At 36.2% G+C, this 15,122-nt stretch overlaps 1 protein-coding gene across 4 annotated transcripts in view; it reads left to right on the top strand.

The window, feature by feature from the left end:
• The window catches only part of MYO3A (myosin IIIA), a 246,154-nt gene that overhangs the window by 15,692 nt on the left and 215,340 nt on the right, over positions 1 to 15,122 (top strand). For 3 of the 4 annotated variants that reach the window (XM_038529759.1, XM_038529758.1, XM_038529761.1), the window contains exons 3-4: positions 1,184 to 1,368; positions 4,132 to 4,266. In XM_038529759.1, coding sequence (XP_038385687.1) covers positions 1,201 to 1,368; positions 4,132 to 4,266 — 303 coding nt within the window. In that variant the 5' untranslated portion in view covers positions 1,184 to 1,200. Of the gene's footprint in view, positions 1 to 1,183; positions 1,369 to 4,131; positions 4,267 to 9,416; positions 9,481 to 15,122 lie in introns of those variants that run through there. The other variant, XM_038529760.1, reaches the window with a different exon arrangement.

The following is a 15,122-nucleotide window of genomic DNA, read 5'->3' as shown; positions in this document are numbered from 1 at the left end:
GGCCACCAGAAGTTCTGAGAGCTCTTTCTGTTACTTTGTTTTTCCTTGTAATTTTATATAAATGGTTGAATGTAGTATAGGGAGACTATAGAAGGTTAAAAACACTACTGGTAAGTCAAGAAACCTGGGGTCTTATTTCAGGTTACATATAACATCTTCATTTAAAAGTCACCTGACCTCATTGGTCATATGCTCCTAATTATTTCAGCACCGTGCCAGGTGTTGGGCCTGTTGTGTGATCTGGTGTGATCATGGATAGAGTGCTATGCAAGTACAGAGGTGAGGCATGGAATGGAATGGAGAATGGCCTCATTGAGAGGAAATGACATCTAAGCTAAGTTCTAAAAGATAAGTAGATGTTGGAATTTAGTAAAAAACCACAGGTGGGGATGCCTGTGTAGCTAAGTGGTTGAGTGTCTGCCTTTGGCTCAGGTTGTGATTCCAGTGTCCTGGGATCGAGTCCTGTATTGGGCTCCTCACAGGGGGCCTGCTTCTCCCTCTGCTTGTGTTTCTGCCTCTCTCTCTGTGTCTCTCATGAATAAATAAATAAAATCTTAAGAACCATAGGTGGAAGTGGGAGGGATTCATGTCCATTAAGATCCTTAAGCAAGAAAAAAATGACTCTAAAGGATCCCGAGTGACTGGTTTGTAGTATCTGAGAGAAAAGTTGAGGCATTAGCCTAGGGCATAAAGCAAAGGCCATACTTTATAGGTTGTGTTAAATTTCCTCATAAAAGAATTATGGAGGGGACCCATTTTTGTGTTTTATAGAGGAGTGATATTGTGTCTTATATGTGGGATTTACCTTGTCAACATCGAATTTTATCATCTTTAAGGTTAATTCTAAAATTTTTTATTCATTGTATTAATACCTGAGTATAAAGCAATATATCAAACTAATTTAATATGTGCCTCTTATTTTAATATGAAAAGAATGAAGAGCAATTAATATGGGACTGTATTAAACAGAAATAAAGCCCTGTTTACAAAGCATTATTAAACTCATATTAATCTGTTTGCAAAAAGAATTGAAATTAAAATTTTCTATAATTCTGAGTGCATTTGGTTGCTGCTGTGTATTTTCCATCATATCAGTGAAATGTTAGATAATTTCCCACGAGTTTATGTGTGCCATTTAATATAACCAATCAAACGTAGCTAAAACTGTATTTTTTCTCTCCAGTGATTTAAACTTGTGAGATGCTTCCATTAACTGGAAAAACAATTATCTTTGATAACTTTCCTGATCCTTCTGATACGTGGGAAATCACCGAAACTATTGGCAAAGGAACTTATGGGAAAGTTTTTAAAGTGTTGAATAAGAAAAATGGCCAAAAAGCAGCAGTGAAAATCCTGGACCCAATTCATGTATGTCAGATTATTTTTCTTTTCTCCTGCTAATTAACTTTGTTTTTATTTGTACGAAGCAGTAAAAAAAAATCTGTAAGTAACTTGATTTATTTGTCATAACATCAATTACAGTTGAATGTAAAAAAAGTCTATTTGTTAGGTTTTTCTTGTTTATACACTTAACTTATAGGGCCCAATAAATACTTAATAAATGAACAAATATATAAGTAAACAAATAAATAGAGCTCTCAAGAGCTCAACAGTTGACTTAATGTTATTTTCTATTTCAAAAAATTCTAAGAACATGGACTCAAGGCTCTAGGAATAATTCTAAAATGTCATCTTGGCCAGATCTCTTTTTCTCCTGCATTTATTTAAGACTTTAGGCAGAATGTCTTTAAGCTAATGCAGAAATATTTTATTTTAAATTATAGTTCTTGCAGAGAGGGGAGATTAATTTTCAGGTTTGCCAAAATGTTTGCAAAGCAGAAATGATATTCACTTATAATCAGAGTGAGTTTCCTTGTGAAGAACTGAAATTGCACGTGCAGTCCTTATGGCCTCTTTAAGTGATGCCTTAGTGGAGATCCTCTTTTGCTTTTTTTTGAAGCCTTTTTTTGCCTTGAAGAGCATAAAAAAGTTGAGGGTTTTTTTTTTTTTTTTTTTTTTTTCTTTTCTGGGAATGACAACTGGCTGTTTTGGAATGTTTTCAGCTCCTGGGAAAAATATAGTTCTCCCATAGCACAGAGGTGAGCCAGAATGAGCTCAGTGATCACATAATCCCCAAAGTTCTACTGAGAGTAGTTTCTCCAGTTATTTGACTCTTGCCTTGATGGAGTGTGCCATGACAGAGGTGACGTGATATGTCTGGGAAAGACGTGGGACTCCTGGTCCCTTTCATAGCTCTACACTAACAAACTGTAGGATACTGCAAAGGCCTCTGAATATCTTAGGGTTGGTCTTTCCTTTTTATTGTTCATTTCTGCTAAACCAATTATAACTATAGTGTTTCATATTATTATGAGCAGAGGAGAAGGGAGAGTGGGGGTTTATTTTCAAGCAATAAGTTAGATACACTGGAAGAAAAAAAAGACAGCTATATATAGGCTTAACTGATGCTGAATGTTTCCATATTCACCTGTTGGAAAGTTCTTACCATTTAAAAAAAAGATTTTATTTATTTATTTGAGAGAGACCAAGAAAGTGAGAGAGAGTGAGAGCAGTGGGGGGGAGGCACAGAGGGAGAGGGAGAAGCAGGCTCTCCACTGAGCAGGGAGCCCAATTCAGGACTCGATCACAGGACCCTGGTATCATGATCTGAGCTGAAGGCAGCTGCTTAACCGACTCAGCCACCCAGGAGCCCCAGTTCTTACCATTTAAACTAAAGGGAGACACAAACCAAGCTATACCAAAGTGACTGTACCTCTCTCCTTTGGTCTTTGCAAGTAAGGTTTGGGATTCTTGGTGGCTAGAGAAAGGACTCCCCCTGGATCCCGTGTCTGGCCCCATAACCAGCTATGTCTCTCCCATTCCTCTACTTCTTAATGGAGAAGGAAAAATGGATTATGAATACATATGGCCATTATTTTTTTTATAATTTACTCATGTTTCATATGATATGAACCTTAAAAATCACATTTGGTTTTATTGCTTTAATGAAATATATTGGTTTTATAACTGGTATAAAATTTGTTCTTTTACAGTGCTGATTCTTGTCATAGTACATGTATGTTTCTCTAAGAATTATTTATTTCCTCTTCATTTATCATGTCACAAGCTAAATAAAAAAGATTTATAACTGAGAGATTATAATCTTAATAAAATAAATTTAAATGCATCCTAAGCATTTTGCAGAGTGGCTTTTTTATTAAAAGAATCTATTATGAATTTTGATATGGTAAGTTTCTATCTGAGAAAGGGAAAAAATGAACGGGCTTAGAAGGTGGGAAACAGTCAACTTGCAGTCTGGTCGTGGATCTTATACTAACCAGCTCTGTGACCAACGTCTCTGAGCTTTAGATTCTTTTTCTAAAATTAGAGTTCTCCTCTAAAATTCTTTCTGGCTCTCTGAGTACATGATTTTGTCATAAAACAATGTGAACACTAAATGTTACTGTAAAAACAGTATTAGAAAGCCTTCTAATTACTCTTCTTATTACTCTGAGTTGTTTCACATATTGTGGTTTTCTAAATTCTAAAAACATGACTAAGTGGTTATCCTGCATCTTTGTTGACAGGGTAGCAACCTCTTCTACTTCTGGCAAATGGGCCTTTCGCTAACTAAAGCTGTATGCCATGTTATGTATAACTTTATTTTACTTTTTTGGAAAGATAGGAATTTATTGCTTATATGACTAGCTTTTGAAAGCTTCTAAATATCCTATGTTTCAAAGAAACAAAATGAACCGGCTAGGTTTTTATTTCATATCAATGGCTTTGCCACTGAAACAAAGTTAACACTGCAAGGAAAGGAAGATTCTCTGGAATTGTTCTTTGTGTATGTTTCTAATTGTATACAAAGATAGTCTTTTATTTGTCCCCTTTTGACTCGATGAAATCAACATAATTAGAGATGTATTTGATTAGCAGGAAAATCACAACCTCTCCCCTTAAATAATGACATGAGAAATTTCAGTACATACTATTGAGCACAATTAAAGCCATTAGAACAATGGCTTGCTTTGACAAAATTAAATTCTCTATTTGGTGGTCTCTAATATGTCTCTTTGCCATAATTCATGTTTTTCTCACTGCTTTCTTCCTACGACTTTTTGTAACTAGGATATGGACGAAGAGATTGAAGCAGAGTATAACATCTTAAAAATGCTTTCTGACCACCCTAATGTGGTCAGATTCTACGGGATGTACTTTAAGAAGGATAAAACAAACGGAGACAAGCTATGGTTGGTTCTCGAGGTAAGTGTTTCAACATTACGTGTGGAAATTTAGTGTCCTCTCGGAAGGACCGAATGTTCATATGACATCGACACCGTGAAGCCGTTCCTTTGTTATGTTCCTGGCTGGCGATGGCCTCAGCAAAATATTCTGTCCGGTACTGGCCTTATCCTTTTAAGACACATTAGGAAATTAAAGAAAAGCCTCAAAGGAAAAAAAAAGCCTCAAAGACTATTAAAGAGTAAAGGGAAACATCTCCACAGTGAATGACTCAAGAAACAAGGATGCTTTTCCTTGCAGAAGAACAAGCTTAAAAGGGACTCCATTATAATACTGATTTATTCATCCGTGTTTTGCTCAGCTAACACGTGTCGGAGGGTCTGTGCCAGGTGCTAGGGCATAAGGGAAAATTAATGTGAGGCTTCATTAGACAAAAATGGTAAGCTGTGATCTTTTTTCTGTCCTCATTGAATACTAATGCCATAAACTGCAGAACCAGGTATTTACATTTATGGGGTAAAACCTTATCAGAAATGGTGTGGAATACTAAATAAGTTGTCAAAAGGAAAAGCTGTAGAGTCTCCTGAGAGGAGGTTTGGACAGTTCTCTCTGATTTGGTGGTCTGTAATATGCAGGAATGCATAGGGGAAGGTGCCCTGTTAAAGTAACTGCCAGCTCTAGAAGAATGTAGTTTTTCTAATTTTCATTGAATATTATTAAAATGAGGTAATTACTTATTTTGATAAAATTTACAAGTGTTTTTAATAGTTGCTTCTATCAAACTCAGGACTAGTAAAACCTTTATTGGTTGACTGTAATAACATATATTTATTGTGTTCGTTATGATTCTTTTTAGCATTTGATTATTGTATTTCTTTCAGAATGTCCTGTTGGTTTTTCTGCAGTGACATACATATAAATAGTACTGTTTTCATACTTTTTTTTCTATTATGGTTTTTGAATGATTTTTAAATGACTTTAAAATGGATGATCATTGTAGAAAACACTTGAAACTATAAAAAGAACCCCTCTTAACATTTAACAGTTCCTTCATCTTTTTTTGTATGTTTTAAATGATTGGTAGTATTATTTATGAAGTTACCCTATCTTGTTACTTAATATAATTTCAGATAGACTTAATCATTTTTACCTTTTGCAAAATAAATACATTCACATAACAAAAAGCATGTAGAACTGAAAGGCTTTTAATACAGAGCAGTAGTAATGTAGACCCAGTTCAGTGGGACTATCTTCTCCTGAGCAGATCCGTGCTTTTGATGTGTGCCTGGAAATGTATGGCTGAGCTTCTCTACTCTTTCATTTTGTAATCTGTGTTTTGAATTTTTAAAAAAAGATTTTGTTTATTTATTTGATAGAGAGTGAGAGAGATCATAAGCAGGGGGGATGAGGGAAGGGAGAAGTAGGATCCCAGTGGAGCCTGGAACTCCATGAAAGACTTGATCCCAGGACCCCGGGGTCATGACCTGAGCCACCCAGGTGCCCCTGTGTTCTGAATTTTGGCAAGGTTGCTAGTTGTGCCCCTAGGACCCTCTGTCCTCCTGCTCCACAGAGGAGGTCAGCCATGTATCAGACCTACCTCTCTGATACCTCTGTTGCTCACCTACCTAGAAACCCACTCTTCCCCGAGTATCTCCCCTTTCCAGTTCACTCCCCTGTTTTAGACACCATTCAGTGGTCTATGCCTTCTTCTCATTATCCACTGTACTGATGTCACCAAATCTTGTGTCCATTCAGTTCAGTTTCTCTAGGCAATAAAACCTCCAGTTTCTTGCCTGGATCTGTGTGTGTGTGTGTGTGTGTGTGTGTGTGTGTGTTGTGTGTGTAGTGTGATGTTGATATTTTGTATGTGAGATGAGGAGGGTGTCAATCTTTTGATTAGAGACTTCAAAAGGTCCCTGTGTCCTGCCCCCTCTTCTCCCAGCTTCTGGGTAGATGTGCCCAGGTAACTACAAAATAGCCCTCACCTAGAGCTTTATTTTGTGGCTTCCTCTGCACTTCCAAATCAGCCCTCCCCGCTAAACTGATCTCTATGACATCATCTGCTTTCCATATTGAAAACCTCTGTTGAAATCTCCTGTCCACTGCTCTCCCCCTTTTCCATTCTTTTTTCTTGGGGTTTAAACTTTTTGATATCTTTTTTTATTTTTTTATTTTTATTTTTTTTATGATAGTCACACAGAGAGAGAGAGAGAGGCAGAGACACAGGCAGAGGGAGAAGCAGGCTCCATGCACTGGGAGCCCGACGTGGGATTTGATCCCGGGTCTCCAGGATCAGGCCCTGGGCCAAAGGCAGGCGCCAAACCGCTGCGCCACCCAGGGATCCCCACTTTTTGATTTCCTTACCAAAATTTTTTAACATTTTGTATTTGTTTATTCATGAGAGACACAAAGAGAGAGGCAGAAACATAGGTGGAGGGAGAAGCAGGCTCCCCACAGGGAGCCTGATTCAGGACTTGATCCCAGGACCCTGGGATCACGACCTGAGCCCAAGGCAGCTGCTCAACCACTGAGCCACCCAGGCATCCTCCGTTACCAGCATTTTAATGGAGATTCATGAGTGAGAGGAAATACGTTTATACGTTTAGTCTGCCACATTTCATTGAACCATGGAGCCTTTCAGAATTGTGAGATAGTATTTTCCAGAACCTTTTCAAAACCCGAAAGTATGTATTACATTACTTTATAGAAGTTTAAAAGTTTTTTTTTTTTTAATTTTTTTTTTTTATTTATTTATGATAGGCACACAGTGAGAGAGAGAGAGGCAGAGACACAGGCAGAGGGAGAAGCAGGCTCCATGCACCGGGAGCCCGATGTGGGATTCGATCCCGGGTCTCCAGGATCGCGCCCTGGGCCAAAGGCAGGCGCCAAACCGCTGCGCCACCCAGGGATCCCCCGAAGTTTAAAAGTTTTTTAAGTAATCAGTTGTGTTCTTTAAAAATAGGCAGTGTATTATGATTTGAGAATTACTTTGTTTTTCTCTATTAAGATTGCCTTATATTTATAGTTAAATCACATTAAACAAAGCAAAACTTTTAGTCATCTGAACTTTACCTAAGTAATAGAATGTACATTATGAACTCAAAACATTTTGCCTTGAATAAATGGAGAATTTTCAAAGTTTACTTCATGTTCGTGCATGTGTATTTGAGATCTAATGCTGTGCTGATTCTTAATGCAGTCTTGAATAAAATTCTGTATATTTATATCCTTAAAAAATTTTCAATGATGCATCTTTAATTTTTTCTATGTGGAATCATTGGTATATTAACATTTGAATGGAGTCACAGGTATTCTGCTTAAAGTAGGCCTACATGGGCAAGGGCACAAGGTATAGATAGATCTTTGCCCAGACTTTAAAAAAATTGAGTGAGATCAGTCATTTTCTTTTATGTCTATCAAATCCGTGTTCTAATTATATTGTCATTTCTCAGTATTGTCACTTGGAATTAGGCAAGAGTTGGAGACACCTGAATATAGTTAAATGTTCTTTTCTGACAGCAGAAAAGATTTGATTAAAAGGGTTTGGAACATCCAGTACAAAGCAGCTTCCCGAGCTAATGAATCAGTACAGACTTAACAGCTTCTTTGAACTTTGTCCTTGTGTTTTACTATCAGATGGAGGAATTAGAAATATCCCTAAATGACTTGAGAGAAAAAAAAACCTGGTAGTTTATTAAAATGGTATTTTGAAAATCTGATCTATCTCAATTTACAACATGGGGGGGATAAAGGAAAGCAGGAAGTTGGCAAACTGTATATAAGATAATTGACATATGTAAATTAGACTAATTACATATACACTGAAGTGGCTAGATGTACAATTACCTGATTTATAAACATGAATGGTACAGGTGCTGCTCTAGAGGTACTTTCAGAAAATTGGCTTTTGGCGTCAATACTTTATTCTACAAATGACTGCTAATTATACCTCTTACTGTAATAATGCCCAAATAAATTAGTTTGTACGAGGATAGCAAAAGAATGGCCAGAGAGAGGCTGTAATATTACCTAGAGTCATGCTCATAATACTGGGCTTCTAGTATGAATCTTCTTAGACAAGGTGCGTCCTGCAGGGGGTGAGCAGTAGGTGACACCTCTCATGGTCAACCTGGTGTATGGGGAGTCTATGCCAGCTTGGAAAAACTCCTGCTCAGTGACGTATCACTGTGAAAAATAATTTTACTTATATTTTAATCCAGAATTCAAATCCTGAGAAAAACAATATTTACTCAGATCTTACTGGCCTCTTTTCTCTATTATTTAGCTGTGATTCTTGAATTTTTCTTTCACTTTAAAAAAAAAAGATGTTATTATTTGTGAGAGAGAGAGAGATAGGAGAGCTTGAGCAGAGGGGAGAGGGAGAAGCAGGCTCCCCGCTGAGCAAGGCACCCAACTCAGGGCTGGATTCCAGGACCCTGGGATCATGACCTGAGCCAAAGGCAGATGCTTACCCAACTGAGCCACCCAGGTGCCCCTATTTCTTTCACTTTGATACAGTTTTTCTCTTTTTTCCTTTGTATTTCCCTTTTATTTTGTTTTACGTTTTTGAGCATGAAATAATATACAGAGCCCTGTTCGGGAGTTATTTCCTTCTCAATTCTGTATGTTCACTTTCAGATGCTAATTGTTGCCCAGATTTAGGAGAAGAGTGCTAGTTGCTAGCCCTCTGAAATTCCAGTTGCATATTTGTAATGAAACTATCTAATAAGAGATGGTGTAGAATATTTTCTGCTGTGGGAACTGATAGAATGTCTATGGGGATTTTTTTTCCTCTAAAGATTTTATTTATTTATTCATGAGAGACATGGGGAGAGAGAGGGGCAGAGACACAGGTAGAGAGAGAAGCAGGTTCCATGCAGGGAGCTTGATACGGTACTAGATCCTGGGACTCCAGGATCACGACCTGAGCCGAAGGCAGACGCTCAACCACTGAACCACCCAGGAGTCCCTGTCTATGGGGATATTTACTGCCACTTAGTATTTTAGGTTTTACTGATGATGTAGGCATAAAGGGAGAACCAGATTTTTCTTTTTACTTATGTCCCATTTAAAAATATCACACGTATATTCATTTCTACTATTGTTACCATATTTCTTGACTGACCTGCATAGTAAAATATCAATACCTCTTTTGGCTTTGTGTCCTTTAGCTGCTAGTGTCTGTTCCTGATGGTCAGTAGCAAGGATGGAGGGGAGCCGAGGAGGTGTGAGTTGGTAAGGTTTCTACATATGTTTATCACTACTGACCCAGGAGACTAAAAACCAAGAGTCAAAATTTAGTTAAATCAGTCTGGTATTAAGCATTTGCTACTGATGAACATGAAATACACAGAGTCAGAGACACAGGCAGAGGGAGAAGCAGGCTCCCTGAAAGGAGTCCGATGTGGGACTCGATCCTGGGACCCTGGGATCAGGACCTAAGCCAAAGGCAGATAGATGCTCAATCACTGAGCCACCAACATGCCTCTCAGACTTCCCTCATAATCCAATCTTAGCTGTGATTTCTCCTTTTCTGGTGATGCTACAGATTACATTCTGTTATTTATCTGAATTGGTCCTGCCTGATTTGTTCACTCTTAATAGTGACATTGCTTTTTCTCATTGTTTTCCAATTACGGCAATTTTTCTCTATAAAATTATATCCCTTTCAAGAGATCAAAGACTAGAAATTACAGGTGGCATTCAGAAGCACAAAAATCCAGTAGGTAGCCATAGAGGCTCTCAAATGCACATTTCAGGTAAACAAAGTGGTTTTCACAGACAATAAATCCTACTTTCACTTCTCACGTGTTATTGGTTATTCTGTTTTTATATTTATGTCTAGTAAGTAAGATAGAACCTGTCATGAGGGAAGGAAGCATAGGATGATAGAAAAAAAATGAGTCACCTCGAAACAAGTTGTTCAAGTTAACCCTTTAATGTTACTGTGCTGGAGATAACGTGGACACAGAAGGGGCCATGAAACCACTGCAGTTTTGTATATGTGGGTGGGGTCAGGGGAAGCTGAGCATTGTGGGAAGCTGGGCTTCTCTGTTGCCCTAATAGCATAGCATTGTTCCTTCCTTCCTTGAGCTGCCCACAATTGCAGTGGAGTAGCAGGCTGACAGGGTGATTCCTTTCATGTTCTTGGGGCTGGAACAACCCTTCTAGCTCTCATATAAAAGGCTGTTATTTAGTGTACTTGCAACAGAACAGAAAATTACTTAAGAGTTGTTTCATTTTATTTTTTTACTTAAAGGGCAAGATGGGGGGGATCCCTGGGTGGCGCAGCGGTTTGGCGCCTGCCTTTGGCCCAGGGCGCGATCCTGGAGACCCGGGATCGAATCCCACATCGGGCTCCCAGTGCATGGAGCCTGCTTCTCCCTCTGCCTGTGTCTCTGCCTCTCTTTCTCTCTCTCTCTGTGACTATCATAAATAAATAAAAATTAAAAAAAAAAAAAGGGCAAGATGGAAAAGCAGTCTAAATGTACTTCTTCATACTCTTCTAATGTAGGAAATTCATGCCTATATGTCTTTCTTTCCTCATAGTACTCCAGTGATTGCAAAAGCATCTGCTCTCTGAGTAGGATTGGAATTTATAGTATTATTTCAGAGGAAAAAATATGAGGTCACTGGGGATGTTTTGCCATTTGACAAATACATATAATTTTACCATACCCATTAAAATATTTCTGCTAAGTTCTTTCCTTTTGATTTTTTTTTATCATGGGTTTCTTGTTGCTAACATTACCAATATTTTATGGCATTTTCCCAAGAATTTTGAAACCTTTTAGGGTGAGAGAATTGTTTTATATCTTGATTTAGTGGTTATATGATCATATACAAATTACCAAACAGCATCAAACTGCATACTTAAATGAGTCAATTATGTGTCAATAATACCTTAAAAAATGCTAGCTTGACATTAGAAAAGTAATGTGAAAATTTATGTTAGAAACTACACATTAAGAAATATCTATTAGGTGATAATGCCTTTCTCATTAATATTTTATTGGAATGCAGAATTTGGTACCTTATTATATTTTATTGAAATTAAGTCAGACATCCACACTTTGAAGAGGTACTTTCTAGATCATCATGTGAAAAGATGGCCTTTTGTCAATTTGTATGTGTGTACCTGTATGTGCATAAGTGTACAGAACTTAAGTTTTTTCATGCAGTCATTTATTAATCTGATAGATATTATGTTACTTTGGGCCAGGCCCAAGTTAAAATAATCTAAACCTATTAGTGCCTCTTTTTTGTTTTGTAGGTTTTGGGCATTCAATAGAGTACCAGAAAAACTCTGTCATCGTGGTGCTTATAGTCTAATGTTGGAGAAAGACATTTATCCATTTTTGTTAGTGCTATGAAGAATATAAATGAGATGTTAATAATGAAAGAGAAGACCTTTTATAAAGAAAAAAGTCTATTTGAGTAGGGAACATTTTAATCTGCCACCTGAGAGAAAAGGATAGTTTGGGTACTTTTATTTTTTTAATATTTCCTCCAATATTCTGATGATACACATCACCTTCATCTTAAAACAAAAACTCTGAGAATGAGCTCTTGAGAACTATTTTTTTAATAACAAGTACTAAAGTGATTCTTATCAAAACAAAGTTCAGAAAACACTATAAGAGGTTCTTAGATCTCAGTGTACATAAAAGTAATCCTGGAGTTTTATTTCTGGCTATGAGAATAACTTGTGTCATCATGTTTTTATACCACAGATAACTAGAAAACTGAATAAAATATATTTTTATACATCTTTATATATAAAATATATTTTTGTATAGACATTGGAAAAGAGCTTAGGACTGTGACATTGAGAAAGGAAATAACTAAGGGGAGCTTTACAATCACTTCAGTTTTATCCTTGGAAGCAGTCTCTCGCTCACAGGCATAAGGAAGGTATTCCCATGGAGGTCAGCAATCATGTTGAACTGAAAAGACTGGAAAAGCAAATGTGGCTGAGATTTGCAGAGAAGAGATGCTAAGTTGAAAGAAAGCATCAGAAATCTGCATAGGGGTTCCCTTGAGTATTTGATTGAAAACCATGCTGGATATGTATGGAGCAAGATTTCAGGTAGTTGGGCAAAGAACCAGGGAAAGAATTGCTGAAAAATTGTACTCTGAACAATTATCAGAGTTTGTGCTGGATTGAGAGATGCTTGATTTCTGACCATCCAAAATGGAGAAACTTTGTTGAAACCTGAGGCATTTAGTAAAGCTCCTAGAAGAGTTATGCATTAGAAGATGGCTAGACTAGCCCCAGAATAAGAGCTACCCTAGGCGCACCCCTAAAAAGTTCAAAAGCAGGGCTTGAAAGGTTCACATTGGTCTATAAGTAAATTAACTGTATGCCAGAAGAAAATTCAACATTCATTAATGGAAGAGATTTGTATCTAGGAATTCAAATATAAAATTAATAATATCTAGCATCCAGTAAAAAATTACTAGATATGTAAAGAAGCAAGGAAATGTGATCCATTATCAGAAGAAAAATCAGTCAATAGAAACAGACCCAGAAATAGTGAAGGTGATGGAATTAACAGGTAAAAACTTTAAAACAAATACTACAAATATGTTCAAAAATATCAAGGAAAACCTGAACATAACATTGAAAGAAATTCAAACTATAGAAAAGAACTGAATGTAACTTCTAGAACTGAAAAATATGTCAGTAGTGAAAAATATATAATACTATGGTTAACAGCAGATTAGAAGTAAAATGTGTGGAAGTGAAGATCAGTGGACTTGAAGACAAGAAAATTGAAGCTGTCCAGATTGAGCAGAAAGGAAAAAAAAAAAAAGAAAGAAAGGGGGAGATAAAAAGCCTTTGTGATCTATGGGACATTACCTAGTATTCTAACCTACATGTAATTGCAGTCTGAAAACAGGGGTGATGGTTAGGGGAGGTAATGACTGAAATCTTGCTGAATTTTCATGAACACTGAAAAGCTGCAGATGTAAGAAGCCCAGAACCTCCCTTATAGGGTAAACAAAGAAAACCACATGAAGATATGCCATAATCAAGATGTCAGACACTCAGGCACCAAGAGGAAAAAAGACATTTACATGTAGGAGTCAAAGATAAGAGTGGCCACTGACAACCAACAATGGGGGAAAATTGTGCTCTCAACCATTCTGTGTACAGTGAAAATGTTATTCATAAATGAAGTATGTATGATACTGATACTGATAAAGTATGTATGATGTCTGACTGATAAAGACAGACGTCTTTGTCAAAGAAAAAAAATTTACCACCACAGACATGCACTATAGAAAATGTTAAAGTTTTTCAGGCTGAAAGAAAGTGATTTCAAATGGAAACTCAGAGGGGCGCCTGGATGGCTCAGTTGGTTAAGCATTTGCCTTTGGCTCAGGTCATGATCCTGGGGTCCTGGGATTAACCCTGCTTCAAACTCCCTGTTCAACAGGGAGCCTGCTTCTCCCTCTCCCTCTGCTCCTCCCCTGCCTCCCACTCATGTGCTCAAATAAATAATAAAATCTTTTTTAAAAAAATGGAAACTCAGACCTACAAAAAATAAAAGAAAAATAATATTAGTGGTAAATATGAGAATAAATAAGAAGTTTTTGATTCTATATTTAAAAAATATTGTTAACAATATTATTTTAATATTTTTAAAAGAGAAATCTTGACTTAAAGCCACAATTATAGCTATATATTTTGGGGGTTTTAGCATGTAAAACTAAAATATATTTCAAAAACAGCAAAGAGGAGGGGCAAGGGGCAGGGTAAAAAAAAGAAAAAAATAGCAAAGAGGAGAGAAAATGGAAATATACAGTTTTAAAAGTCTTAAGTTATGTGTGAAGTGGTGCAATATTATTTTAAGATAGACTGTGGTAAACCACTAAACCAGTAAAAAAAAAAAAAAAAAAAAAAAAGAATAAGTGTAGCTAATAAGCCAATAGAGGATAAAATGGGATACTATGAATATTAAAACCAGAGAAAGTAGGAAAATAGGAAAAGGAGATTAAAAAAATAGAAAAAGTAGGACATAAATAGCAACACTGTGGACTTAAACTTAACCATATTTATAATTACATTAAATGGAAATAGTCTAAACTTCATTTCAAAGGCAAATTGTCAAACTGGATGGAAAGCAAGATCAAATACAAACACACTTTAAATATATAGAGAGATAAAAATAGAGATAGATAAGATAAAAGCAAAAAGAAGGTGAAAGTTTTAAAATACATAAAGCAGAAACTAATAGAATTGAGAAAAGAAATAGACATACATCATTAAATGGAATGTTCAACATTTTTCCCTTAGTAACTCAAAGATTAAGTAGAAAATCAGTATGAATGTAACACTTGAGTATTCTGGACTATGAAATAAATCTCAACAAATTTAAAAATAGTGAAATAATGACAAAGTATATTGCCTGACCATAATAGAACTAAATTAGAAATAAATATATCAGAAAAACTCCCAAATAATTGGGAATTAGACCATACACTTCAAAAATAATCCTTAGCTCAGAGAGAGGAAATTTCAAGGAAAATGAGAAAATAGTTTGAAATGATAATGGAAACATGACATATGAAAATTCTGAGATGCAGTTAGGCAGTGCCTAGAAGGATATTTATATTTCCTTTCAATGCTTATTTTAGGAAAGAAGACAAATTCAATATCAATTATGTAAGATTTTTGCATTAAGATGCTAACAAAATCAAAGCAAATTAAGTCCAATATAAGTTGAAGAAAATAATGACAATGATAGTCATTTTAATTTCTCAATTAAATAGAAAATGAACAAAAATAATAAAAATGAAAGCAAAAGTTGATTCTTTGAAAGTTATTAATAAACTTGATAAATTTCTCTAGACAGATCCAGAAAAAAATG

Source organism: Canis lupus, chromosome 2, assembly GCF_011100685.1.
Source record: "Canis lupus familiaris isolate Mischka breed German Shepherd chromosome 2, alternate assembly UU_Cfam_GSD_1.0, whole genome shotgun sequence".
NCBI lineage: Eukaryota > Metazoa > Chordata > Mammalia > Carnivora > Canidae > Canis > Canis lupus.
Note: the sequence above shows the minus strand (reverse complement) of the source record. Positions and strands in the feature narration are given on the sequence as shown.